This window comes from Psittacula echo, assembly GCF_963264785.1.
Source record: "Psittacula echo genome assembly, chromosome: 20".
NCBI classification, from domain to species: domain Eukaryota; kingdom Metazoa; phylum Chordata; class Aves; order Psittaciformes; family Psittacidae; genus Psittacula; species Psittacula echo.
The window spans coordinates 1,350,036-1,375,666 of NC_137756.1; the positions used below are offsets into that span (position 1 = coordinate 1,350,036).

Consider the following 25,631-nt stretch of genomic DNA (forward strand, 5'->3'; position numbering starts at 1 on the left):
TGGAAGTCTGCAGTGTGAAGAATTCAGCAAATATAGAGCTGATGGGCATCTACTGAGACAGTAAAGCATCTCAGTGAAATGCCTTATTCACTTAAACCACTTTGCCCTAGTGTTTCTCCTCGTGTGCTTCTTTTAGCCTGGCTGCAATTCAGTCTGAAGTAAGTAAGAACTGAAAAATAAATGCTCAGTGATTGTGACACTCTTTCCTTACAGTAACACATCTGCTGGGAAGAACATGGATAATCTTCCAACGTGCTCCTCTGCACCCATTTCTGGGTAAACTGGTGGTGCTAGAAGACCTTCCTTTGTACTTCTTCTGCGTCTGGAGAATGACACATTAAGAGAATGTGAGCAGTGCAGCCACAGTCAGTGGCAGAGAGAGCAACATTCTGGCTTTGCACACTGGAGGTTCATTCTAGTGAATAATTTCTCCAGAGAGAAAAGGGACTTTCTAAACATGAAATTGCATGCACATCTTCTCTTGCTATCCTGTCTTTTTTTGACACTAATGGACTGACAGACCAGCTGGAAAAGGCTTACTGAGCAAAACAGCACTTGTAATTTAAGTGGTAGAAAGACACAAAATACAGCCAGGTAAAGTAACTTGCAGCAACATCCCTCCACCCTGGACATAAAAGGATGGGTTCATTATTTAATAATCACACTTTTAAAATAATAATAATAATAATAATTATTAAATATTTCTCCCTTCAAGGCCTCTTCTACTATGTACATTCCAAACAAGCAACTCTTACAACTTAATTACAGGTGCAAAATTACGCCTAGAAAAAAAGACTCCTCAACTAGTAGCCCAGTATGCACATGGCAACAAGCACAAGCACACCTGCATATGTACAAACACTAAAATTCAAGTAAACTTCTATTTCCAATTACAATTCCACAGGTAAAAAGTATTATTTAGGCATTGACAGATTCAGGTTTACCTCCTTTCAGTCTCTGCCTCCTTTTCATTTCAATGGGCATTATCAACATGAGAGAGGAGACTGGATTTTACTGTTGCTCTTGCCAGCACCCCACTGACATAAAAGCCACGTATAAAAGAGTCTGTTACACACATGAAAGTTTTGGGTCTGAATTACATTGCTAAATCTGAATTACACTGCAAGAAAAAATTTATCTTTGCTTTCTCCATATTCACCATAGTGCAAATATATTAATTTAAATTAGTTTGATTTCTTACAATATAAAAAAAGGATCTTGCCCTTTTAAGGTAGAACTTTCTATGTTTTACCCTAATTCTTCCTCCAGATTTCACCAGACTAAATCAAGGTAAAACTGAACTAGAAATGCAAGATGATTCTTTAGAAAATGTGTTTTTTTTGAATGCACAACACTTACTTGCTGTTTCTCATCCCTGAGAAAAGGGATGCAGGTTCTACCTATAGCTGATTTTAAAATATGTATTTCCGAAAATATTTTCTTGTTACCTCCTTCTTTAGAAGAAAAAAAAAGGAAAATAATTTATCTCTAAAAATCTCATTCATAGCAAACAAACACCACTACTGATTTAACAGTAATCTTTAATTCACATAAATAATACTATATCCATTGCGGATTCACATTTGAAGCTTAATTTATTATAATTATATTCTCTACATGAATTTGCACATTCTGATCTTATCCCATTAAAGAATACTGACACTTTATTTTATCTAAATACTGTATGAATTTAGTCATACTTACTAAATCTGTTTTTTTTCTTTGGTATCAAATAGAAGGTGCATGTATGTGTTTCAAAACACTGATGATACAGAACAGAAATTTTAAGGATATACCCTTATGGTCATTAATTACAGAAATATCATTACAACAAAAACAGATCAACAAAAGACTGATGTAAAATGGATCAATTTTTCCTTATTGGTCTGTGCTCCTCCTCATACCTTATGAAATTATTATTCAAGTGAAAGCAGCGAGTTTTAGGGAGTTTTAATAAATAAAGTGCCCTAATGCCCCAGGACAAAATAAGTCCTCAGCAACATTAATGGCAAAATTGTCTTAAGAATTCACTGGTTTCAGAATTTTACCAACAGGTCAAACTTCAGACTCAGGGTAGAAATTCTCCCAACCTTATACAATCCATAAAATGAAACAGAAGCTTGAAGCAAAAATAAGATAATTCTTAAAGTTAGTACACTAATTTTTGCAGTTAGAAGTAATAAAGAAGCCTGGTTCATATTCAGAAATAGACACATTACAATACACTCTGATAATCTTACAGAAAACCAGAAAGCTTTATAGTGTTCCTGAAGTAAAGGGGAGAAGGAAGGACATAAAATAATATACAAAACCAAGCCTGCTGCAAGCATTCAGTGATCTATAAAATAACATATACATTTAGAGAGTAAGCCATGTTAATTTAAAAATATCAAATGATCTTTATACAGTAAAAAGGTCTTTATTTTCAATAGAGTTAATATAGCTCTGTAAAATTGTACATCTGGTAGGCATATTGCATAAATATGTGCACTGCTACACATACATGAGTCTTTAGGTAATGCAGAGTAAGGGAAATCAGAAAATGAATGTGTGGTGTTTAGAACATGTAGACCAGAAGCACAATGTCACTGAACAGAAGTACAATACCCAGCAGATTAAAATTTACCTCCTTAGATAAAAACAAATAACTGCCTTCAAAATACATTCAAATGGTCATAACCTATTGCCTTAACTGAGAAAGTTGACAAAATCCTTAACACTGCAACATGAGCGATTTTGGGATGGTGCAAATCAATGAAATTCCACTGAGGTCAGAAGTTGTGCATTGATTTACACTGATGAAGAGTTTAGCCAAATTATACTTACAGCTGTATTTTAAATGCAGCACATGAAGTAAATATTATCACAACAAAAACCACATATTTTGAGAAAAATGCACAGTCATAGAAAATTAACTTGACAAAAAAAATTTATAGCCATGTTGTGTGTTGTATAAGCAGCATACTATCATGTATAGTAGGATACTAAAGAAAAATGGATGTCCCAATGGCCTTTTAAAGCTTAGCCTGAATACATGAGCTACTACAAAGCTAACATTGCAAGCAGAGAAGATGTTGCTTCATAATGATTTCATTGCTGTTCCATTACAGCAAAGGATAAAAACATTATCACTCAATTACACTGCAAAAGGTGGTTTTTTTACCAATGATTGTGGTCAACAGTTTCTCCATAAGTGACTACTCATCACTCACTCCTGTAGAATCTGAAATGTGGTGATTTCTCTGCAGTAATTCAAAACTTGTAGAGCTGCTAGTTTGCATATCAATACAAGATATTGTCTTGTATGTTCCTTAATGCCTAAAAGCTTCTCCAGAGCATGACTCTGTGGGTCACGTTACCTGAGCAATGGGACATACCCAGGAAGATTATGCTCTGGGCAGATTGCAACTTTCCAAGGACCAAACAAAGGTACTCTTCTCACCTCAGCAGAACAGATTAACTTTCCAAGGAATTTCTCTGCAGAGCTGGTCTGGGAAATCACTTAACAAAATCTATAACCTTGTTTAGGTTTAGGTCTGCAAGGTTTAATTCCTTCAATTCTGTGCACCACTTTCCCTGTTTACACTAGGAAGACTGGCCAATAGTCCTACAAATTGGAAAACTGGACAGAAGCATAGACACACTCAATCTGTGTAAAACTGAAAATTCAATCATAAATTCATTAGATTTAACAAATTTTGTGGAATTTATTTAGAATGATAAAAATTCAATAATTTAGCATTTGATATAGTTTTTACCTACAAATTATTCTGCCAAGTTATGGAAGAAAAATACACATTTCATCTAAAATATCAGATAGAACATAAACAAGAAGAACTACCCTTATATAACTTACTAGAAGTTATATCTTTAATAATAAAAGAAAAACTCAAAAGAATATTTCATTAGGTAATTTAATTTAGTGTGTTCAATTTTAAATTTAACTTGTGATTTATTTTTATATTGGTTTTGCTTTTACAAATGAAGTCGTATATATACAGCTCTAGTGCTCCAGGCAATAGCATATGAGTACACTTGGTTCTTAGCGTTTTTAAATAGTTTATACACTTAAAGCAGTTACAGTAGATAAGAAATAATTGTGCAATGTCTTCAAAGTTTAACATCTTAAAATAGGAAGAAAATTGTAAGGAAAAAAAACAAAATTTAAAGCTATTGGAGCATTTTGTTAAAAAATGTGGACTTCTAAATTTAAAAGATGGGATTTTTCAATAAATGTTGCAACTGAAAAACTCAAATTGGTGATTTTTCATCTCCTGCCAGATAAAAATGCATGGATCTGATAACATGCACTCATGATTTTGCTACATGACTTTTTTCAAGTGTACTCATATAATTAGACAGTTTTTGTCTTTGTTGAGACATCAGAACCCAATGGACCGTCTGTGCTGGCTACTAGACAGAAGGACAGAAATGCAGAAGTCAGCTAAGGGAGCTGGCATGAACCTTTCCGCTTCATATATTCCAGTGTTTAGCACCTGCTTGATACCTACATATCACAGGCGATAGTGGAGACATACAGATTACGTAGGCATACTTGCAAAATAAAGGTGTATAAAGTCACTTATATGCTATGATTTTCAGGTACCAGATAAATAGAAACAGGCATTCACCTGAAATTGCAAATAGAGAAAATATACCTTTATAGCATAACAGGGACAGCAACATCCTGCTCCATGACACAGCCTCAGCCAGGGGATCCAGGTCACTCTCCAGACCCTGATCTCTCAACTGCTCTTTCTTATCAGCTTTTTGCTTATTGGCATACTTTAGCCCTTTGTAACTGCAAGACAGGGAAAGCTCGTATTCCTTGAGTAGCTGATGCTGTAATCATAGTGACAAGATGTCATTTGCTATAGTTTTAATGTAATATTATATAAAAACTTGCATTATTGACACAGGTAAGTTCTAATGCTATAGATGCAGAAATATCCATATATATGTCTTAAGATATAGTTTACTTTTCAAATGGTTAATGTCTGTAGCTATTCAAATGTAATGCATATTAATAATATTCCAAAATTACTACTCATTAAGTCCAACTTTATATAATTTTATTATACTATATAAAAAGATGAAACTAAGTAATTAATTGGAGTGCTAACACCTATCTTCCATTACAGAGGGCCTACTTCTAGCACTAAGGGTCATGCTGCAAATCCTTAGCTTCATTCACATGGTAACACTTCATTTTAACTCAAAAAAGATGGCTTTATCTCAGAATGCCTTCGGGTTTGCTGTAGTCCGTCACAGGTGTGGGCCTGATACATCCCAAACTAAAGCAAATGTGGAGATTTCACTGGCTAAAGCTGGGTGAGGTTCAACAGCAATAAACAGACTGCAAAGGTAAGGAGAAGTCTCTGAAATAGAGTTAGAAGAAATGGCAGTATATTATTATTATTATTTTAGCTGATCTCTATTCAATGTTATTCTACTTTAGTAAACTGCTTCAGGAAAGAGAGGGTTGAAGTGAGGTGAGAATCTGTCTCAAACCCTGGTGGGTTTCGCCATGTGAACCTCTTCCTGACATACCCTTCATACTCACACGTCCTTGTTATTGTCACACACTGCACAGGCAGCAAGGACCTCACCCAAACAGATCTGCCCCACGGAGGGCTGTGTGCAGTCAGAGCACAGCTGCTAGGTGGAACCAAGACCTTCCCTGTGCTCCACCATTCCAGTGTAAGCAATATTCCCGTGAAGTCAAACTGCTGTTGATATTCCCCCCAGGCCCATCATTGATGTCATTTTTGTTACATCATCATTTTGTGGTTTAGTATAAAAGGGATTAGCTCCAACAGTGAGCAGTTTGTGCACATACTACAAGTAGGCACAATTTGTCATGGTAACATCAAGCTGCTAACACAAACACATCTATTAACCTTCCTCTCTTGCTCAGTGAGACAATACCTCAAGGTATTAGCCTCTGAGCCTCCTTGATAAATCACTGATGCATAAGAAACCTGATTATTCAAACAGAGTAGGGGCAGAGGATTCTATTCAGCTGCAGAAAACCATGGAAGAACAACATCTATGAGGCTTATAATGAAAGATTTTTTTATATACTTAAGTAGTTAACAAAAATTTATTGCAAGAGATAGTTTGTCACTCGATTTACAGTTTCAGAGGACATAGTACAAAACATAGTGCATCAGCTTTGTCTAAACATTAAATAGGTGCAAATACACAAAGATAAAAACGAAAAAGTGAATACTTTACAACGTAAGTTATAGAACTATAAATATATTTTATTTACATTGTACATATTCTAAGACATGATTTTCACTTATATATATAGAGTTCATATTAGCATAAGACTATTTAATGCTTTTGCTATAGTATAGGTCTGAACTCAACATGAATGTTTGCATCATTGTACTTACAATGCTTCCCAAGGAACAAGGAATTTTAACCAGTTCATTTCACAGGACCATTCTGCAAAGCCGAGGGGGGCTGTAGAAGCAGCAGGACCACTGAGCTGACGGCTCCTTCCCCCAGCCCTGAGAACGCATCCTAAAAGAGGGGCTGCAGGGGAATGACAGTAGGGTGTGGGGACAGCAGGGACGGAAAGACTGTGTGCGGCAGTGGTGGGAATGCTGGCGGGCTTGGTGGCAGGACCGAGGGTGGCAGCAGTGGCAAGTGTGGCGCGGCAACAAAAGCTGTGTGAACCCCTGGGCAAAGCCTTGGTCCTACTGGCACATGAGGTAAAGAAGCTCGGGAAAGAGCTGGGACCTGTGAGAGAAACTGCTGGTGGGGCTGGAGAACCTTCAGTGAAGCAGCGGCATGCTGCTGTAGGACAGTATGGTGGATGGTGGTGACGGAGGTAGAGCACAGCGGCGGCTGCAGGGGTACAGGCTGCAGCGGGGAATTCGGGGGCTGGATTGCTGTGGGAGGGAAGGTGAACTTTATTTTGCTGGCCAGTATGTTTTGTGGCATGATCTGCTGATAGGCCTCAGATGGGAGATCTTTGAATTTGTCGTGGTTATCTGGAGGGAATATCAGTGTCTGATCAGGCAGGGTAAAAGGGGCTAGTAACTGCTCAGTAGTTAAAAAGGTGTGACTGTTTACATGTGCTTCCTTGAATGGCAAGGGTGGTGGGCTGCTAAATATACCAGGATTACACTGTACCCATTCACCAGTCACCTCATTTGTTTTCTCAAGTGGTAGAGACTCGGCCAATTCATAATGGCAAAGATAGGATCTAGGAGGAACTTGTTCCAAATGTCTGCTGGGGAGGCGAGGTTTGTAATGAGCCTGATTTTCATGGCTGTTGACCTCTTCTTTCTTCTTTTCCTTTTGTAGAACACCTTGTGTGCTGGCAGCTGCTGGAGCGCGGTGCTCAGGAAGAGGCACAGTGACATCGGAAAATACACCCGGCGTGTTCTCCATCGCTGTGCACACCCTTGGCTCATTGTGTTCTAACACGTGTGAACTGTCAGTGTCTAGAGATGACTTGCTTTCCTCCAGTTGCGTTGTTTCATCCGTGTCTTTTGCATGATCAGCTTTGGGATCCGCACTAACTTCCTCTAGACTGTCTTGAGTCGAAAGGTCCCTCAAAACATTTAACGTAGAATTTGCAGAACTTTCTGTGGAAGGTCTGGAGTTCTCACTCCTTGCGTTCCTGTCAAGGAATACGTGATGGATTCTGGTTTTTCTTTTCCTTCGTCTCCCTTTTGCCTTGTGATGTGTACCTATAGTTTGAGCTTGCCTTATATATTCCTCTGCTGATAATGTTTGTCCGTACGAGCTTTCTTCTGATGAAGAGGAACAGATATGCTCTCTCCGCTTGCGGTGGGATTTCTTTGTTTGTTCTGTCAGAACACTGTAACCTCTCTTTACAGACTGGTTTTGACTCAGACTCTTTTCCACACTGCAGTGTCCTAAACATTTATGCTCTGGGCTACAGCTTGACCTCCTGACTTTCCAGCTACAACATGTTTTAGCATACTTGAGGCTGTGCCTCCTGGAACTCAGAGCCAGCTGCTTTGCATATGCCTGAGAACTTGCTCCGCTCCTTCTGTGCCATCGCTTACAACCATGGTGCTGGTTGTTGGTTGCACTCCAAACATCACACCAGCCTCTGTCCCCATGTACATGATGTGGTGCAGACGTGACTCTCTTATGACCATTTTCAATGTGAAGTTTTTGATGTGAATGCTGTAGCTCACCTGCAGCTAGCCAGATACTCCCCATGTCATATCTGCACTTCTCTGGATTATTTTGGAGGTGCTGATATTTGTTTTCATCTTGGTAACTGATTTCTTTTTCACTCATTGAAGACATTTCTATTTCTGCTGCTGTCATGTCCCCACAGTGATGATGACGATGATACAATTTTCTTTTCCTTTTCCGTTTTCTACTTTTGTGAAGCCATTTTTCATGGCTTTCCTTGATCCAGATTTTGTTGTATTTCTCATCTATCAGAGTGTTTTGTTGTAAATGATTTTTAGAAATGTGATACTTTTCTATTTTTCTAATCCTGAATGATTCATCCAAGGACACTTCATTTTGATTTTTTGCAAGATCATAATTTCTGATGAGGGAATCATCACTTATAAGGGGTATGGTATAGTCACACACATCTTTATTAATTTCTGTTTCAGAATCATCACACTCCGAAGTAGGTTTATTTGTAAAATTCAAGACTAAGCTATGGTTGGATTCACTTTTATGGTGCAAATGAGGTATGTTTGGCTGATTCTTGGTCTTTTCTTGGCTGTCAGTTGCTCTTGATAACTTGAAATCAAAATATAAAGGATTGCAGCTATAAGAAATTGATGGGTCTGTATTTGTGTAAATTAACATTTCCGATGGCCACTGAAGAATATTTGATCCGTGTTTGCTAAGAACAGGAACAAAGGGCTCACAAGGTCTCTTGTGCATGTTCGGTTTGCTTTGTGGGGTTCCACCACTACCTTCTTCAGATGCTGATGGAACTGATACATCTGCAACCAGCCTTTTTATTTCCGTTTCAGTCATGGATGGATCACTGTTGCTATCTGTATCATTTTCCTCAGCAACATCCTGCACAGATAAAGAGTCCTCCACAACTGCCTGTGCCAGAGCCCTGCTTGCCTGCAGCTCATACCCGCTGCAGTCCAGGGGCAGGACCTGAGCACTGTCCACAGCCATGGGCAGCGTTTGGTCCACTACGTCTGCTGCATTCACATCAATGCCATAGCCACCCATGTCCAAGGAAACCAGCTGCTTTGAATGGGATCCAGCAGGAGTTAAGACAGGAGACTCCAGCACACCACTTTCTTCACCAGCCAGTTTTTCTGGCTCCTGTGCTTCAGGAGCTTCTGCTGTGCCTATGCATTTTTCCACCAGTGGGTGAAAACAGTTATGTTTCTCCTCAGGGCACAGGACTATTTCAGCCACTGAAGGAGACCGAATGTTACATGCTCCTGGAACAAACCTACTTCTTCTGCTAAATCCATGCTCTATAGGCGTCTCGTCATTATATTCATAGAAAACAGCAGCTGAAGACTCCAGTTTGACCACTGCTTTCTTGGGAAAAGCAAAAGAGAAGCCAACTCTATGTCCTTGAGCTCCTTGAACCTGATCTCCACATTTGCTAGTGTCGGATTTATTACTACATGCATTTCCAGGAATGGAAGAAGTAACAGAAGCAGCATCCTCACCATTCTGTGCATCATGCATTAAATCCTGATTGTTTGAAGAATCTATGTCGGCACTTTGGGGGATATTACTGCAATGATCTCGCACAGTCACTGTAGTAGATTTGAACATAGGGCCGCTTCCAGGAGCACTAGGAAGGAAAACAAAACTCTGAGTCAGTACCTTTCAGATAGCTGCAGACAGAAATATGGAGCTACATGGGTATCTACAACATTTTTTTTTAACGAAAGACAAAGAGTCTGAGGATATGTAGACTTAGAATATGAAAAAAAGGTCATCTTTTATAGTAATATCAGTTGACTAGAATAAAAAAGAAAGTAAATATTGTGCCTCCAGTTCCTTCATGTGAAGTTAGCAGCTGAAGGGCTCAGATCCCTATGAGGTAGTTCACTTTTCCTAGACACCCTGCCTGCCCCAATAAGAGACTATTTATTTATCTAAAAATGTTGCTTCTCCTCCCAGTAGACCATCATGATTACAAGACTGTTACTATAAACAGCCTAAGTTTTACATTCTTTTGTGCTACAAAATTTACTAAGCCACAGATTGCCTCATGCACATGACTTCCACCTTCATCATCATCCCAGTGACAGCAGCTCTGCCCATTGGCAATCACCCAGCAGCTCCCATCCTATTCATGTTCACAGACTGAACCGTTGCAATCTCAGCAATTTCTTTCATGGAAAAATAATACCAAGGAGAGTATTTCAGCTGACAGTAGTGCAGTAAGTGATTCATCCTTCCTGAGAAAAAAATTATCACTGTCTACTTCTGTTCTTCATTTCATGTCATCTTCCCATCTGTTCTATTTGACTTAATACAAAGCCAAGAGCAGAGCAAAAACTGTTGAAGCTGCCAAATTTCCAGGATCCACAAGAACTGCTCAGCACTGGGAGTAATGGACCTATCTTGCAACATTTTTGTTTTCTTTTTGTAACCAAATTATTCTGTGCTTCAGTGTAGAGCAGTACTAGATAACAAATCATTGAGGAAACTTCCAAATGTTGTTCAGGACCCCTAGAAGTGTTGAGATAAAGAATGCTGAACATATTCTACTGGGTCTAGAATTAAGGTAGGGGTTTCACAAGAAAAGAATTTCTCATGAGAATTCCTGCCTTGTTCAGTTCTTCATAAATTTAAAATGTATATTAAACCCCCCACACAAATCCTTTCTTTACACAATAAAATGGTGACTTCCTTAAAATCAACCTAGAAAATACCAGTTTAAAAAAACCTGTGTGTCTGTCTGCATCACACCTCTGAGAAACATTCTGTTTACTACAAAGTGGTAGTAAACAGCAATTCTTAAATAGAGAAATCAGCTCAGAGATAAACTCTCCTTCATGACATTTCCTTCATGACATCTTCCTTCATGACAATGTTAATTTCAACAATATCCCCAGATGCAACACTAAGATGTATGACTAGCAAGGAGTCACTTTTGCAGAGGAAGGTGAGCATTCTGTTGAGCTGGGGAAAAGAAGCACTTCCCTTTTAACATCAAAAATCCAGTTACTGAAATTTAAAATGAGATTTCTGGATACTTTCCCAGGCGAGCAGTTTGAAAACGAAATGGCAGAGATCTGTTACATCCTAGAAAGACAGACTGTATTCCTCACCTCATCAATGAAGTAGTGTCAGCCTGCAAATGCATGTTCATGCAGCTTTCAACCAACGTGCCTGGTTTCATGAAATACATATGAAACTTCATTTTTTAACTAAAAATACGTCTCATTTTAGCTCCACTGAAAAAGCAAGGGTAAACATTCATTTCTGCAGTGTGAATCAGATTACTGTATGCATACCGCTTCAAAAATACCATCCAAACAAATCCATGGGGCTCCAGTCACGGGACTCCAATAGTCTTGCATCCCACAGCACCAGCTAACAGCAAAGGGCTTATTTGAAAGTATTTTTTGTTTCAGCAGTTATGCACTTACCACGTTCTCTCTTTCCTAAGCTCAGCCAGCTTGTGCAAACGTCGAAGGGCTTTCTCCTGTTTCCTTTCATCTTTCCATGACTTAGATGCTATGTTTCGAGCAAACTCCCTCTGTTTCAGCTCCTTCAGTCTCTGCAAGAAATAGCCGTATAATGCACACAAAATAGTGATGATGAACATTTATAACAACAGTTATAGCGCTTTCTGGTAAGCACTCATGATATGATTTTTTTTTTTTTTAACCTAACCAAAGTGACCCATTCAATAGATTTCTACATTTCTCATGAATAACCACAGCTTGTTTCCTGCTCCTGCTCATGTCTGATGAAGCAGTTAAGCAAACACTGAGATTCAGTCCAGGATCTCATTCAACTTCATCTCCAGCCTGTTTCCTTAGGGGGAAATTAAAATGCACAGCTCTGATGTTCCACACAAAAAGGGGATTTTGTTTTCTTATATCACGGAGTGACAATACACAGAGACTTCCCTAATTCTCCATGTCAACAAGAAGCCCCAAACCCTGTCGGTGTATTGCTCAGTTATTCAGTGGGTCCCCAGTATGGCTTGCAGTCAGATGACACAATTTTGTGAGACTATAATCTCACAATTCTGGTAAGAATCCAGTAACTTGCCATTTTAGTGGCTGAAGGTTAACGGCCAGCCACAAGCAAGGGCCATGCGGATTTGTAAGAGCAGCAATTCTAACTTCAAATTGTTTGAGGGGTATTGAAATCTCTTCATATCACTGGTGGCACCTAAGAAATACACATGAAGTAGAGTTTGCAGAACTCAGCAATGTTCTGATCCTTCTCAGTTTTTTATTTCACCCCTTTTGTGAACACTCCTCATATTACTGTCATTTACTTCTTCACTGAAAGGATGGTCAGTCACTGAACAGGCTCCCCATGGAAGTGGTCATAGCACAAACCCTGTCAGAGCTGAAGGAGTATCTAGATGATGCTATTGGTCATATGTTTTAGTTTCAGGTAGTCCTGCAATGAGCAGGGAGTTAAAACTGATGAGCCTTATGGGTCTTTTCCAACTTGAGATATTCTATAATCCTATGATTCATTTACACATTGAATATGTCTTTGTCATTTTGGGTGATGCTAATGCTACCCTGGCTGTGCATTTAATGCCAAGAGACATACATTTAGAAATATGCTGAGACAGCAAACAAACACATAAAAATGAGCCCCACTCTAAATTTTCAACTTTTGCACTGTTTATCAAATAACTGGATATCCATAATAGATACAGAGAAATAACTTAAAGGTAATTATGTTACAATTTATATTTTCTAGTTATCAAAATCTGTACTAATGCTGTATAAGGTAACAAATACACTCAAAACTGGATGCATGGTAAATTTTTTTCCAAGAAAAAAAGCTTGAAACATGAAGCATCTTTGTCGAATATTTCTTAACCCTGGGCATTCCTGTTTTCCTGAAGATCATATGATTCTGACCCTGCTTCGCACCAGTCACTTATGAAACCCAAAGTATTTCATTTCATAGCTGACTTCTGAGTACTCAGAACACAAGAGAAGCGATGAAATTTGCTCCTTCCCCTCCCCACCCCCAGCCCTTGACATTTAAAGACAGAATTTCATTCTATTTTGTGGAGCTCAATAATTTTAAAGGGTTTATTTTCACCTCCAACACATGAAAAGAAGTATGTTGTAAAGCAGGAGAAGAAAAGAGAGATAAAAGGGTGCTTTTTCACAAGATTATAAAAAGAAGCTTAGGTGTATAAAAATCCATAATCACCCTCCAGCAGCAACACTTTACTGTAATTACTGAGATTATTACAATTAGTGATTGATTCTGAACAGATTTTTGACCCTTTCAGTCTTACTGCTGAAAGTTAGCAGGACTCCCTGCCATCAGGATGCTAAAGTGAATACAACTCCATGTTTAAGGGAGTAAGTAGGGTCTCGCTCAGAGTGAATTGGGAAAATGCTGTTAGAGGAAGTTTGACATGGTCTTGAAGGCACAGAAGGCACGTTTCATGCCTATCACTGCCAAGCAAACATCATTCTGGACTTCTCGTCAGCCCCCATCAGTCATCATCTATTTTACATGTACCTGTTACAGAAGAACCATTCCTAATTTTTAAGTAATTAAATTACTCTCCTTGATTACAACAGAGAAATCTGGCAGAAGTTTTGTGTGCACAGCCTTCATGTTGGACTCTTCTCTTCTGGAGAACTTCTCATTTCAGAGCTCCCCTTCTCTCAGACCTTCTGCCAAATACATCCCCCCTTTGCCATTTGGAAAACTGGTCTTAGCAGAATATAAACTACTTATAAAAGGTGTCTGGTTTTTGGTTTTTGTTTTGTTTTGTTTTCTTACAACTGGTACCTCAGTCTTTTTCATGGAGTGCTTAAGCAATCTATAAGGAGTGATGTAGTGAAGTAAGAAAATGTGTGTCCCCGTTTTTTGATAATGTAATTATTTTCCACTTGTCTTTATTTAGCCATCTGATAAACTATCATCATCTGCACTCCCTCACTGTCCTTGGTCATGCTAGCACTGCATTTATGCTATGCTATGCTTGTATTTTGTTAATTTTGTTTGTATTATGCAAATGAAAATGACATATTACCAAATTACACATAAAATACCGTTACTCCATGCATTCTGAATATCACAAGCCCCCTCCCTTAGAATTGTTCAAAGTAAATGGCAGTAATAAAAAGCAAAGTGTGACTTATTCCTAAAAAGCATCTTTTCTTAATGTTTTTATGCCTTTCCATGTGGCAGAGCTATTCACTAATGGTAACTTCAATAGTCAGTTTAATGCCTGTTATGTACATTTATTTCCATGCATCAGTAAGTAAATAATTAGCAGGCAGTCACATCGTATTTATATGATTGACTCCTATGTTTTGCTCTGCTTATGAACCACCTTAAAGTATGCAAGTCCTAGGAAGCAGAGTTCAACAAACAGTTCACGATGAATAACTAAATGACCTTTCTCCAAGAGAACTAAATGCCTTCCTCATTATTTTGACACACTGTATTGCTACTTTGGGCATGCAGAACATGGACCACCATTGCTTTGCAAATTATTTCCCCCAGCCCAGAGCAATGGGGAGCCTGACCCTCATTCTCCAGCCTTGCAATAGGATCCTGCAACTGGGCTGCTTTCACTCGGGCAGAAGCTGGAGTATTTGAATAAATCTAACTGTAACACTGGGCCTGAAGCAAATATTCCACCTATTTCTAACAAACTCAACCAGAAATCTTACTGCACACCCATTACATCATGCTGAACTGAGATGTGAGAGTCCAGATGAAAAGGAGGACTTTATCAGTTCCTATGTAACTATGCATGGATGAAACTACACATGAGAAGCTCGTATGAGGTCCAAAGTCATGTGTGGCTGCATTTCACTCTCAGGCATACAGCGCAGGTGTCCCAGGCTTGCAATGGAAGATACCCATCAAAAAAATCAAAGAAATCCTAAGTGGACTTCCAGTGGGACCCCGTTTCTGATTACTTCACCCTCATCTTCACTTCCCCACTTACCACATTCAACAGTTAATTTCAGCATGCCACTTTTCAAAAAGTTCATGAAGAGTTTTCCTAATTCTCTGCTGATTTTTTGTATTTACATTAGTAATACATTTACATTAGTAAATGCACTCAGGACATCATAAGCACATAAAGGCTGAATAGTGAAACACAATGTACCTAAACACTGTTGATACCAGGTGATAAAATGAGGGGGGATAACAAAAAACCCACTCCAGACTCACATAATTTTGTACCTTGAAAAGTATAATTTAACGTTATCAGAGCAGAGTCACAGCTGTAGGTGTACATTACAGTGAGAAAACTGACATATTGCTGTGTCTATACCACACACAGGAAATACAACTTAACTAGCACAAGGACTCTGCTTTTTCTTTACCGTGCTTGCCAGTGACAGCAGCAGTAGTGTGAGACCACGAAGACATGGGATATTCAGCCCTTCAAAATCAAAAAGCTGCTGATTACCTAAACATGGGGACCATAGGTTGGTAGTTCAGCAGTGTCATGAAGGTTGCACAAGAGTGGCATTTGGATTATTTAATAGAAATTAAATATTTCTTCCCTCTGAATCTGTATATGATATAAAAGATGTTTTTAATTGTTAATAGAGGATTTTTTCAGCTTGTATTCAGCTTGGTTTTTTCTTTTCTAAAAATCTGATTATTGCTTAATATAGTGATTAAATGTGAGTATTTCTTGGCTGCTGGTGATTATTCTAGAAGCTGCTCATATTCCCCTTTCTCTGAATATTACATGACTGCTGTCAATATACTCGCATTAACTGAGATGGTTTATTGCTTCTTTATGTGAATTATGGTAGACAAACAACAACAACATACTCATTAGATAAACACTTGTCACACTAAACCAGATTAGTATTCTTTTCTAAACAGGATTGAGCCTAATCAAGTATAAATAATAACTGAATAGATCAGAGCTCCTGCGACATCTGTAAACACTCAAATGTGGAAGTATGTCATTTAAAGCAGAAAATATTGCTTACTAGGATGTAAAATACACATATTTTCCTTCTGCCTTTGGTGGTTTGTGTGGGCATATATATTTTGTTGGTTTGCAACTGAAGAACCCTTCATACACAGTAGCATCTCTTCACTTGGGCTCTGGTCTGCAATTCGACATACTTTTCAGAATGATGCCTTTGATATTATTTAAAAAAACCCAAATCATTGTCGCTTTGTAAAGATTACAGAAAAAAATTGAAGCTCCAAGAAAAAATACTACAACACAGGGAGAACTTACCCTGTTAGTGCCACAGGCCTTCTCCAGCATTAAACAAAGCAAGTTATTTCTACAGAAAGGAGAAATGTCAAGATTTCTGCATGAAATTGGTAATTCAACTACTCAAATAAGTAGCCAAGGAAGAAATTAATAGACAATAATTATTTTTTTCCATGCTGCCAGCATGGAATTAATTGCTGTAATAGAAGATGAACAGGGGGAATTTAACAGGAGCCTACAGCTGCTCGACAGTGAGTTGCACAGCAGATGGACCCACTTCTTGCTAGTGGCACGGAAAACTTCCTGCCTTGGTGCTGCGGCACTGCAACCCGTTACTAAGAGGGCTGTGGTACATCCAGCTCCTGTGAGGGTGGTGAGGCGCTGGCACAGGGTGCCCAGGGAAGCTGTGGCTGCCCCATCCCTGGCAGTGCTCAAGGCCAGGTTGGACACAGGGGCTTGGAGCAAGCTGCTCTAGTGGGAGGTGTCCCTGGCCATGGCAGGATGTTGGGACTAGATGAGCTTTAAAAGGTTCCTTCCAACCCAAACCAGCCTGTGATTCTATGATGTGGCTGAAGAAAGCCCAGTCTTACTCGATGATCTCATGTTGGGTAGCAGAAAGCCAGCGAATCCTTCCAACCACCATTTTTACAACTTCTGTTGTGCAGTGAGTTATTTCATCTCCTCACTTTATCAGTATGGACTTCATTGGCAATTCAATTTGTCTTTAAGAAGCCTTTAATAAATAACATCAATCTCTTGCTGGCTTATGAATAACTTTCAGTTTGTTGCAAGTTGTAAACTGCTTCTGCCTCTGCCTATAGCTGCATGTATCTTACTTTAAGTTGCAAAATTTAAACCTTTTCTGAAAAACTGAGAGCTTGACAAATTTGCAGCACTTTGTATGATCAGACATTAGGCCCTCCAGATGTCAAGGAACATATAGGTTGTAAATAATCCTTTTCCTCTCCTATTTCTACCATGAATTGCAGTCATACTCTCCTGATGGTCTTTTAATATTAGAAGAGATCTAACAAACAGAGATACAGATATACATAGGATTTAAAAATAGCAATCCCTTGGAGCCCACAGTATTGCTGAATGGAAGTGAAACTGCGCTGCTTTCCAGGACTGCCATGAGCGTCACCCCAGACCTGGGAGAAAGTGGGAATCAATCAAGAGGAAGGGAAGACCAGGATTGTCCTAACTGCCCATTATAGGCCTGAAGGGAGGTGGGTGATAAGAAGCTGAGATTCTTCATGATTTGGGAGATTTTTATTAACATGAAATTAATTGATTGTTGTGGTTTAAGCCCAGTCCGTAAATTAGAACCACGCAGTCTACTTCCCCCTCACAACCCTTTCTTCCCTGCGCTCCTGGAGGGATGGGGAGGAGAATCGAAAGAATGCAACTCTCACGGGTTGAGATAAGAACAGTTTAGTAACTAAGCTATAACACAAATCACTACTGCTACCACCAATAATAATAAGAGAAATAACAAGGGAGGAGAATACAACTCCTCACCGATCGATACCTCGCCCTCACCCAGCAGTGATCTAGCCCTTCCGGGAGCTCTCAATTCTAAATCCTGGGCGTGACGTGCTGTGGTATGGAATACCTCTTTGCCCAATTTGGATCAGGTGTCCTGTCTCTGCTTCCTCCCGGCTTCCTCTCCTCCCTGGCAGAGCATGAGACTCACGAAGTCCTTGGTCAGACCAAACGTCACAGTTATCAGCTCTGTTCCCAGGCTGAAAGTCAAAAACACAGCGCTGCACCAGCTACTAAGAAGGAGAAAAAATGACTGCTACTGCTAAACCAAGACACTGATGCAATGTAAATGTTCACAAACAACTATAACTTGTCATGAACACTTTGGCAATACTCAGTAGTTTGGCTTGTTCTGTAGCCTGCAAAGAAATGTTGAACCACCTTTTACATTCAGATTCTAAAAATATATATTAAATACATGTATTAATTTATACAGCTGAAAATTCACTGTGGTACTTTCTATTTTTGTGATACAAAACCTGAAACTATTTTATAATGAAATATAATTAGTTTTTGAGACTATTCCATGCTCGTATATGAAGCATCTTGAAAAGTGTCATGAGTTCAGTTTGATTTTCCTATATAAGTTCATGGGAAAAAAAACCCAAAACAAACACTTGACCTTAAAATGAAAACCAAAACCAAATGAAAATTTTACTGTTTTCAAAAACATAAGGAAAATCAGAACATTAAATATTTTGCACACTTGCACCTGTAACATACATGAGAGCTAGTTATCTTTGATGAAGGTCTTACTAATTACTGTTGATTAAATGACTGCAAAAGATATGCACTGGAGCAATAGAAATGAAAATAAAACTTTCTTAGCTTTCTTTTTAACACTTTTCTTTCAGAAATTATCTGCCAGAAACAAACACATAGAATCATAGAATCATAGAAGAGTTAGGGTTGGAAAGGACCTTAAGACCATCCAGTTCCAACCCCTCTGGGCAGGGACACCTCACACTAAACCATATAACTCAAGGCTCTGTCCAACCTGACCTTGAACGCCGCCAGGGATGGAGCATTCACAACCTCCCTGGGCAACCCATTCCAGTGCCTCACCACCCTCACAGTAAAAAAAAACTTCCTCCTTATATCCAATCTAAACTTCCCCTGTTTAAGTTTTAAGCCATTACCCCTTGTCCTGTCACTACAGTCCCTAATGAACTGTCCCTCCCCAGCATCCTTGTAGGCCCCCTTCAGATACTGGAAGGCTGCTCTGAGGTCTCCACGCAGCCTTCTCTTCTCCAGGCTGAACAGCCCCAACTGTCCCAGCCTGTCTTCATACGGCAGGTGCTCCAGTCCCATGATCACCCTTGCCGCCCTCCTCTGGATTTGTTCCAACAGTTCCATGTCGTTTATATGTTGAGGACACCAGAACTATACACAATACTTCAAGTGAGGTCTCATGAGAGCAGAGTAGAGGGGCAGGATCACCTCCTTCGACCTGCTGGTCACGCTCCTCTTGATGCAGCCCAGGATCAGCACTGCTGGCTCATGTTTATTTTCTCATTAACCAGCACCCCCAAGTCCTTCTCCACTGGGCTGTTCTGAATCTCTTCTCTGCCCAACCTGTAGCCGTGGCTGGGATTGCTCCAATCCAGGTGTAGGACCTTGCACTTGGCATGGTTAAACTTCATCAGGTTGGCATCAGCCCACCTCACAAGCGTGTCAAGGTCCCTCTGCATGGCATTCCTTCCCTCTAGAGTATCAACCAAACCACACAGCTTGGTGTCATCAGCAAACTTGCTGAAGGCACACTCAATCCCACTGTCCATGTCACTGACAAAGATGTTGAACAAGACCGGTCCCAACACTGATCCCTGAGCGATACCACTCGTTACTAGTCTCCAGCTGGATTATTATGTGATTATTATGTGATGATTAATGCCCTTTCAGCATAGTGAGCCTCATGTTTCACATGACATCATTTTGGTGCCTGCACATCAACTCCTATCCCATATCCCCCACTGTAGGATTCAGATAGCATTATGGCTTATCATTGAACAAGGTTCCAGGACTTTGACAAACAGGTTGTGGAGCATAAATTAAGATGTTTGTTGCTTTTGTTTTAATATAACTATGTTTTCTGAAGTTGACTAAACAGCCACTTGTGCAAAATCATTGTTTTAAGCCTACAGAATTTCTGAGCGTTGCATGGTATTTCACTACAACTAACTGCATGTATAACAGCCTCGTCTTATTGCAAGCTGTAGGATATTTCTTGTTAGCTTCAGCAAAAATCATCTGAATACTCCATAAATATTAAGGACAAGACCAAAGAAAACAGCATAGAAATACAGAACTAACATCTTGCCTCTCAAATTGATTTTACCAGATAATGAAAAGAACATAAAGCTGACACACACTTGTGCATCTGCAAAGTGGTTACATATGCTAGTCTCTAATTTAAAGGTATTTATTTTAATGACTTCAGGCCTAATTCTACTTCTCTTGAAGTCAATGGAGTAACTCCCACTAACTCCCACTGAGCTCAGGGAGAGCAGAGGTTCAAAATTCGCCATGGAAATTTTCAGCAGCATTTAAGGAAGCTTCTTCAATCAGAAAGATTAAAGATAAGATCGGTACCTGTACCTTCTTTAAGGATCACTTTACCTTCATACCCACTCCTGCACCATTAAGGATTGTAATTCAAAAAACATAAGCAACATTTTAAATCCTGTCCAGAGATGGTTACTCCTGCTGCCATCAGAGGAAAGGGCAAATCTGTAGGGAAAACGGCTCAAATCCACACCTCTGGAAAGACACAGAAGGTCACAAATGTGAGGCTGCCCTGAGGCCACAGCTCTTCTTTGCTGCTTCAAAGGGACTGGAACCCAGTAGGAATTGTTTCAGACATCATGTGCCATTCACTGGTCCCACAGCATTATCGCTACCTTCCTTTTAGTCCAGCAGTGAAGTTTAAGCATGCCGAATAATCTTTCTGAGCAGACACAATACTTTCATGTTTGACAGTTCTGCTGCAACCAAAATACTGATTCAGGGAGAAACTTTCTCCTGACATTTACCAGTGGACACCATTCACTGAGGGCTAAATGTTGATGAGTGCATTATTCTCTGGCCAGTTACAATTTCCCATGCATAAATAATGAGAGACTCAGCTGTTAAAAGTTGTCCCTTGCTCATTTTGGAGACCATTTTAGCTGTTTTCTACATGAATAACACATTTGGCAGCTCTGAGCTCTTTGAGACTTCATTCAACAACTCTTCGTTCCAGTGCCCTCCAACACCTATTGGTGTCTGCTGTTACCTACCAGTTTTTCACCTGTTCAAGACAGTTCACTGGCTCTCCAGCACTGAAGTTCTCTGTAAGATCATGCTGTTATTCTGATTCTTTCTTCTTTGTTAACAAAGGTGGACAAAAACCCCTTTCTACAAGCGCATTAAAAAATGCAAGCAGAAACTTTTAGTCTGCTTTCCAGTTTCAGTCTCCTTGGTCACTGACATCTCAAGAAAGACTGACATGGAGATTGATTTGAACCTACCAACTCCTAAATCTTTCCAGTCTCTACAATGTGCACAATGACTGAAAATCACAGTATCACAGTATCACAGTATGTTAGAGATTGGAAGGGACCTCAAAAGATCATCCAGTCCAATCCCCCTGCCAGAGCAGGAACACCTAGATAAGGTTACACAGGAATGTGTCCAGGCAGGTTTTGAATGTCTCCAGAGAAGGAGACTCCACAACCTCCCTGGGCAGCCTGTTCCAGTGTTCCGTCACCCTCACTGAGAAGAAGTTTCTTCTCAAGTTTAAGTGGAACCTCTTGTGTTCCAGTTTATACCCATTACCCCTTGTCTTATCATTGTTTGCCATTGAGAAGAGCCTGGCTCCATCCTCATGACACTCCCCCTTTATATATTTATATACACTAATAAGGTCCCCCCGCAGTCTCCTCTTCTCCAAACTATAGAGACCCAGCTCCCTCAGCCTTTCCTCATAAGGGAGATGCTCCACTCCCTTAATCATCTTTGTCGCCCTGCGCTGGACTCTCTCCAGCAGGTCCCTGTCCTTCTTGAACTGAGGGGCCCAGAACTGGACACAATATTCCAGATGCGGTCTCACCAGGGCAGAGTAGAGGGGAAGGAGGACCTCTCTCGACCTACTGACCACCCCCCTTCTAATACACCCCAGGATGCCATTGGCCTTCCTGGCCACAAGGGCACAGTGTTGGCTCATGCTCATCCTGCCGTCCACTAGGACCCCCAGGTCCCTCTCCCCTACACTACTCTCTAACAGGTCGTTCCCCAACCTATATTGGAACCTGGGGTTGTTCCTGCCCAGATGCAGAACTCTACACTTTGCCTTGTTATATTTCATCAAGTTTCTCCCTGCCCAACTCTCCAGCCTGTCCAGGTCTCGCTGGATGGCAGCACAGCCTTCTGGCGTGTCAGCCACTCCTCCCAGCTTAGTGTCATCAGCAAACTTGCTGACAGTACACTCAATTCCCTCATCTAAATCATTGATGAATATATTAAATAATACTGGTCCCAGTACTGACCCTTGAGGCACTCCACTAGATACAGGCCTCCAACTAGACTCCGCCCCATAGACTACAACTCTCTGGCTTCTGTCCTTCAGCCAGTTCGCAGTCCATCTCACTACCTGATCATCCAGGCCACACTTCCTCAATTTAGCTATGAGGATGCTGTGGGAGACTGTGTCAAATGCTTTGCTGAAGTCAAGGTAGACCACATCCACCGCTCTGCCATCATCCATCCACAATGTTATTTCCTCATAAAAGGCTATGAGGTTGGTCAAGCATGACTTCCCCTTGGTAAAGCCATGTTGACTGCCCCTCATAACCCTCTTATCCTTGACATGCCTTAAGATGGCATCAAGGATAAGGTGTTCCATCACTTTCCCAGGGATGGAGGTGAGGCTGACCGGTCTATAGTTACCCGGGTCCTCCTTCTTGCCCTTTTTGAAGACTGGAGTGACATTTGCTTTCCTCCAGTCCTCAGGCACCTCTCCCGTTTCCCAAGACTTGGTAAAGATGATGGAGAGTGGTCTAGCAATGACTTCCGCCAGTTCTCTCAGCACCCGCGGGTGCATCCCATCTGGACCCATGGATTTATGGATGTCCAGATTGCTCAACTGGTCCCTAACCCATTCCTCATCGACTAAGGCAAACTGCTCCAGTGACCTGACTTCATCTGAGGCTCTTCAGGACTGCCACCGGCAGAGTAGACAGAGACAAAGAAGGCATTCAATAACTCTGCCATCTCAGTATCTTCTGTCACCAGGGCACCCATCCCATTCACCAGTGGGCCAACCTTGCCTCTGGTGTTAGTTTTATCAGCTATGTATTTGAAAAAGCTCTTTCTGTTGTCCTTGACCCCTCTCGCCAGATTTAATTCTAAGGAGGCCTTAGCCATCCTAGCTGCCTTCCTACATCCTCTAGCAGCAGCCTTATATTCCTCCCGAGTGGCCAGCCCCTCCTTCCATGACCTATAAACTCTCCTCTTCCACTTGAGCATACCCAGCAGTTCCTTATTTAGCCACGCAGGTCTCCTGGCCCTCTTCCTTGACTTCCTACGTGTCGGGATGCTCTGCTCTTGAGCTTGGAATAAGCAATTCTTGAATGTCAACCAACTATCTTGGGCCCCTTTACCTTCAAGCAGCCTTGCCCATGGGATTTCCCCTAGCAATTGCTTGAAAAGGCCAAAGTTTGCCCTGCTAAAGTCCAGGGTTGCAATTCTACTTGCTATTGTACTGGTCCTACCACACAAGATCCTGAATTCCACCATCTCGTGGTCGCTGCAACCAAGGCAGCCCTCAACCTTTACTGCTTCGACCAGACCCTCCTTGTTGGTGAGGATGAGATCCAGCAGCGCTCCTCTCCTGATTGGCTCATCCACCATTTGCATGAGGAAGTTATCATCCATGCACTGGAGGAACCTCCTGGACTGTGGCTGGGTTGCTGAGTAGTCCTTCCAGCAAACATCAGGGAAATTAAAATCCCCCACGACGACCACGTCCTGTGACTGTGAGGCCGCTCTCAGCTGCTTGTAGAAGGCCTCGTCAACTTCCTCACCCTGATCTGGTGGCCTGTAACAGACACCCACAACAGTATCGCCCCTGCCATCCTGCCCCTTAATTCTCACCCACAGACTCTCAACTCGCTTGTCCTCTGTTCCTGGACAGAGCTCAGTACATTGCAGCTGCTCTCGCACATAAAGAGCAACCCCACCACCCCGCCTGGCTGGCCTGTCTTTCCTGAAAAGGACATACCCCTCCATGAGTATATTCCAGTCATGCGAGCTGTCCCACCACGTCTCTGTAATTGCCACCAGATCATAATCTCCTGACTTAACACAGGTCTCCAACTCCTCCTGCTTATTTCCCATGCTGCACGCATTGGTGTACAGGCATTTCAAGGAGGGAGCTGAGCTCACCAATTTCACCCTAGGATTATAGGAGGCCTCCCGGTCTTCATCAATCCTAGAGTGCTGCCCCACTGGGGCAAGCCCAGTTACAATCCCATCCCCCTTCGAATCTAGTTTAAAGCTCTCCAAATGAGCCCTGCTAATTCATGCCCCAGCATCCTTTTGCCTCTGTGAGTTAAACCTTTCCCACGTGCCATCATCCGGACTGGAACCTTATAAAACCAGGTGTTATCAAAGAACCCAAAGCCCTGCCTAAAGCACCAGTCTTTAGCCAATTGTTTATGGACTGAATTTTCCCATTCAATCCCACATCATCACCGGAAGATGGAAGAACTGAGGAGAAGATCACTTGAGCCCCAGACTCTTTCACCATCCGCCCCAAGGCCCTGTAGTCTTTCTTCATCCCCCTCAGACTGCGGGAAGCAGCTTCCCCCCCACCTGTCTGGAAGACCAGCAGCAGGTAGTAGTCTGTCGGGTGCACCAGGCTGGGGAGCACCTTGGTGATATCCCTGATCCGGGCTCCAGGCAGACTACACACTTCCCTATGATGAGGGTCAACTCTGCATATCGGGCCCTCTGTTCCTCTCAGAAGGGAATCGCCTACAACAATGATTTTTCTTTCTTTCTTGTCAGAGGCAGTCTTGAGGCGTGAAGTCAACCTGAGGAATTAGCATTTACAGAATATCCTCTAAAGGTTATTTTCCATAATCCTTGAAGGATGTACTAATAACTGTGATAGGCTGAAGAAGATACATCAATTCCCACAAAGCAAGATCTTTATTTTAATTCTTTATGTCAGAGTTAAATCACAGTCCCTTTCTTATATCAGTTTTATATTGGATCACTGAGCCATTCAAAGCCTCTGCTCACAAATTGCTTCTTACCAGCAGGATCTGGTCCTTGCCAGAGATTATCCCAGGACCACGACAAGCTGCTTCAAAAAATATATAAATCTGACCAATGGAAATTGAGACAAGAAAGAGCATTTGCAAATTTTGACACGTATCTCACAGCCTCAGCTAACTGGCACAGACAAAACCTAAGTTATCCTTAAGCAGACCTTTAATACTAGTCACACAGACACCTCTGAAAAAAAACCAAGATTACAGAAAACCATATCAAATATGAAGACTGCATCTCACAAGGCAAAATGAATTAATACTGTAATTTGACATATGCTTTCGTTTTCAACTATGCAGATGACGTGTTGTAATTCTGGTAACATACCACTGACATCACCACAACGTAGCAGATGTTGGCAGCAAGCTTTTATGAGAGCATGTATCTGTATTTA

At 40.9% G+C, this 25,631-nt stretch overlaps 1 protein-coding gene across 1 annotated transcript in view; it reads right to left on the bottom strand.

Moving 5' to 3' along the window:
• Positions 1 to 6,531: 6,531 nt before the first annotated feature.
• ZNF804A (zinc finger protein 804A) overlaps positions 6,532 to 25,631 on the bottom strand; it is a gene marked incomplete at its 3' end in the record, with an annotated part of 171,381 nt that continues 152,281 nt past the window's right edge. The window contains exons 3-4 of the mRNA XM_080632035.1: positions 11,601 to 11,731; positions 6,532 to 9,790 (exon numbers count right to left, since the gene is read on the bottom strand). Coding sequence (XP_080488161.1) covers positions 6,532 to 9,790; positions 11,601 to 11,731 — 3,390 coding nt within the window. The remainder of the gene's footprint in view (positions 9,791 to 11,600; positions 11,732 to 25,631) is intronic.